The sequence below is a fragment of the Hippocampus comes genome, unplaced genomic scaffold, assembly GCF_001891065.2.
Source record: "Hippocampus comes isolate QL1 unplaced genomic scaffold, H_comes_QL1_v1.1 scaffold2, whole genome shotgun sequence".
Taxonomy (NCBI): Eukaryota; Metazoa; Chordata; class Actinopteri; order Syngnathiformes; family Syngnathidae; genus Hippocampus; species Hippocampus comes.
Genome location: NW_017805139.1, coordinates 2,752,190 through 2,756,443, shown reverse-complemented (window position 1 = coordinate 2,756,443; position 4,254 = coordinate 2,752,190). Strand labels below are relative to the sequence as shown.

The window sequence follows — 4,254 nt, the reverse complement described above, 5'->3', positions numbered from 1 at the left end:
AAGATCGCCGCCAGTGAACAGCAGAGCAGACCCCCCACGGGCAGACGGGGGAGCGACAGGACGGTCCACAGCAGCGTAGCCCAGACACAGGCCCCGTCGACCCCCACCACGGGGCGCAGAGGGGCGGAGAAGGCACGGAGCACCGTTCGACAGCCGAACAGGCAGGACGCCGCGACAGCGCGACCGACGACAACCGTGCGACGACCGACGGTCCAAAACCACAACGAATTGTTGCATTTATATTTTGGGAACATCGTGAAGCATACTTTGCTGCTCAGGGTTCGGTTCACAAACCAGGTTAGTTAGGGACCGAGCCAACTGGCTTCCCACCAGCATCCTGGCGAGTAACCCGAACGGTTCAGTTGTGATCGAGTCAATGCCTTGAGATTGAAATGACCTGGATGAATGAGAACATTCACAAGCGTCGTTAAGCATGATACAAAAGTGGCCTCAGTGAAAGGACAACGGCTCCCGAAAATACATAGTAGCAAAGCATCCTGAATTGTTGTCCGGATGCCTGTTTGCCACTTTCAAGAAGCCTGACATGTGAGGGCTCACACTGTTCAGCCTTCCTGGCAAATTCTGCTCAAGAGGACTGGAGAAGAGATCACAGCTATTCGTCAAGCCTTCGGGAGGTCCAATGTGGTTCGTGTTCTGGTTCGACAACTCTGGAGCAGCTCTGCATCCTTGTTAAGGAGACTGGCGGGTGCATGAGACTTTACCCAACAAGTACACATGCTTGGGAAAGGCAGTCGACTGTGTTCCTCGTAGTTGCTTGACGAGTATGGAGCCAGGGGCCAACTAATGCTACTCTAGTCCTTTTCCAAACGGAGTAGGAACTTGGTTCACCGTTGGTTTGACTCCTTTCATAGCTTATCAAATGTCACAGACAACAGTGCGCAGGAGCTGTGTAAAATAAAGAGAGGAGAGTCGGTGGTTAAAAAAAAAAATTTACAAACGGAACCATGACCTGATTCAAATTAGGGGTTGTTGCTTTGACACACGGCGGCCCGGTAGTCCAGTGGTTAGCGCGTCGACCTCACAGTGCAGAGGTACCGGGTTCAATTCCAGCTTCGGCCTCCCTGTGTGGAGTTTGCATGTTCTCCCTGGGCCTGCGTGGGTTTTCTCCGGGTACTCCGGTTTCCTCTCACATTCCAAAAACATGCATGGCAGGCTGATTGAACACTCGAAATTGTCCCTAGGTGTGAGTGTGAGCGCGGATGGTTGTTCGTCTCTGTGTGCCCTGCGATTGGCTGGAAACTGGTTCAGGGTGTCCCCCGAAGACAGCTGGGATAGGTTCCAGCACCCCTCTCGACCCTTGTGGGGATATAGCGGATCGGAAAATGAATGAATGAATGCTTTGACACACAAGAATAATAAATTATGAAATATCAATCAAGATGAGATGAGATTAGATAAAATTACTCCACCGGTAGGAGCAAGCGTTTCCGCCTCACAGGCAAAAGTTCTGGATTTGTTGAAACTGACCAGCAACCAGTCAAGAGTCTAGTCAGCGTCTCAAAGGGGGATTATCCTCCAGCTCTCCTATGATGCCGAACAGGCTAAATGCTAGAAAATGGATGAATGAGTATCGGTAAGACCTCACACATTATACCTGCTCTTTTTCAAACGTGTCCAAACGTCTTTCAAGAAGAAACGACGATAACACACTCTGTCCTTGATGTCACAGGAGAGCGAACCCTCGCCGCCTTCTCCACCTCCCCTTCCACCTGCTGCTACTCCTGCTGCCGTGTCGAATGAGGAGGAGAAATCGAGACCGCAATCGGAGCCACCTCAGAGCTCTTTAATGAGCAAACCGTCAAATCTCCAAGAGGACAAAGCCAAACTCAGGGTACTAATCGGATGTTTGTCATTTTCTTGGCCCATATTTCAGCTTCAATGACTTGCCAGAAACACAGTGCAGGCAGCCTGGGTGCGGTTTTCCCACTCACGGGCGATGTGAATGTGAGTGCGAAAGGGCTGCTGTGTGCCTTTTGCCAGAAGTCAGCTGGGACAGGCTCCAGCGACCTTGAACAGGATAAGCTGCAGGGAAAACGGGAAAACTGGCCAGAAGTTACAAAATACATTTTAAACTGTAAACCTGCCATAAAGATCTATTCAGATCCAAGTGCTATCTTCATTCAAAATGCTGTTTTAACATCGGTTAAAATGATAATATACTGTAAGTTGTATTTCATTTTTTTGTGAGCATTTTCCAGTCATCCGGGTTATGTGGTCCACCCGTTGCAAGGTTGGGAAACTAATTGGAGTAAATATAGTCGGCAGTTTTGTAATTTATTTGAAAACAATCCGGGCTGTCCGTGTGGAAGAACCTTAGACTGCCACAAGCGCGTCTTCCCCACACTGGTTACAAGCCTGGTCACCTCCTGCTTTGGGATAGCATGTCCCATTCTTTAAGCAGCACGTGTCGCAAGTCAGAACATCAGCAGCACACGCCGCGTTTGCATGTCATCGCTTGTCATCGCTTTTGTGTTCGTTGTATGCAGGTGCGTCCCGCCCTGCAGCGAGGCGGGAGCTCGGCCTCCCTCCACAACACCTCGCTGAGGAGCACCATCTTCCAGATGATGATCCACACACTGGACCCTCTGGGGGAAGGTAACAGAGCGAAGGCCGTGGGGGCAAGTCACAGTCACAACTTCCATCTCAGTCTTAATGCGAGTTTAGCAACGGCTTAGGTGGCATAGGCGCCAATGCATGGGTGAAATTGAATGTACAGCAGGATAGGATAAAGCAATGGTTGTGTCTCGATAATAATAGAGGAATATTTACAGAACACTGAACAATCAATGGATGCGATAATCGGTTCATAATAATAGTTTGAGAAGTGGTCCTCTTCGTCTATCCAACTGGAGAGTTGTAGAAGAAGAGTTGAAACCAATCGTGAGTAATTTAATTAGCGCAGTCAAGGTTGATGTGTGACTCCAGTCCAACCCACATGGGCAACTTTGTCCCTCTTGTGTGTCTTGATGAGGCCCGTCGTCCAAATTGCGGGGCCGGTTCTTAACTCTTGCAACACTCGGTCACAGCTGATCCCTAATCAGCTTTCCAATACACGCTCATACGAGCTGGATAAAAGCCAGCATGCGAGCACACCAAGCTCTTTATCTCTAATTAAATAGTACAGCGATCACCCATGGCAACTTGCAGCATCAGCATCTTTTAGATCACACCATGCTATTTGTCAGTTTCATCTTCCAAATACGTGTTTACATGTACACGTTAACATTAACCTCTGTGCACTATGAGAATTGGCAAAAATTGGACACTTTTTTTTTTTTACATTAACATATTTTAACATAAGACAAAAAATTACTTTCATTTCCACCCTCGCCCCACCCCCCCCCAAAGAAATGGGCTGATTTGTGACATTTCTCTTGATTGTAAAGTTAAACAAGTACTGAAGGATTTTACATTTTTAATAAATGACATTTTCCCTCTAATTATCGTTTTACTTAGTTTTGTAAACATAAAATGTCGTTACAGTTTTCATTTTTATTTTATGTTAACAGCGACAAATTTTTGGCAGCACCATGGTCGAGTGGTTAGCACGTCAACCTGTGGAGAGGTCGTGGGTTTGATCTGGGCTCCAGCCTTCCTGTGCGGAGTTAGCATGTTCTCCCCGGGCCTGCGTGGGTTTTCTCTGGGTAATCTGGTTTCCTCCCACATTCCAAAAACATGTGTGGCAGGTTAATGGAACACTCTAAATCAGGGGTGTCAAACTCATTTCACAATGTGGGGCACATATGGCGGCCTCAGTGGCGGGCCGTGCATTTCAACCTTAGGCCTTCAGTGACGTCACATACATACACAATATAGGCTGGTCAAGCAGCGCTTAATTTCAGGAGCATTTAAAACCATTAAGTATGTATTCCCAATTAAGAGCAGGAAACTAAATTTACAGATATTGTCCAAAATAAAAAGATGATTTAAAAATACGAAATAAAATGCCACCCAAATTACGCTGTGTGATCTTAAACAAGTCTGTCCAATAAATTGCGCAATGTCGCAGTTTCATATAAGACACCAACCAAACAATAACAAAACAAACTGTTCTTTGAAAATAAAGTACACAGATCATTTGCATTTTGAAAATCGGCGATACAACAGCAAATAACTGACATAACTGACGAACTAAAAACTGACAAACAGCTGAGATTGAACGAACTTTCGTGCACGAAGGTGACTCCAATGCTCCATTATAAATTGCAGGTGAGCAGATTTATTTGATACATG

At 46.6% G+C, this 4,254-nt stretch overlaps 1 protein-coding gene across 3 annotated transcripts in view; it reads left to right on the top strand.

Moving 5' to 3' along the window:
- Window positions 1–4,254, top strand: part of LOC109514466 (sodium/potassium/calcium exchanger 1-like) — a 19,954-nt gene that overhangs the window by 5,460 nt on the left and 10,240 nt on the right. For all 3 annotated transcript variants that reach the window (XM_019867595.1, XM_019867597.1, XM_019867596.1), the window contains exons 3-4: window positions 1,691–1,852; window positions 2,508–2,616. In XM_019867595.1, coding sequence (XP_019723154.1) covers window positions 1,691–1,852; window positions 2,508–2,616 — 271 coding nt within the window. The remainder of the gene's footprint in view (window positions 1–1,690; window positions 1,853–2,507; window positions 2,617–4,254) is intronic.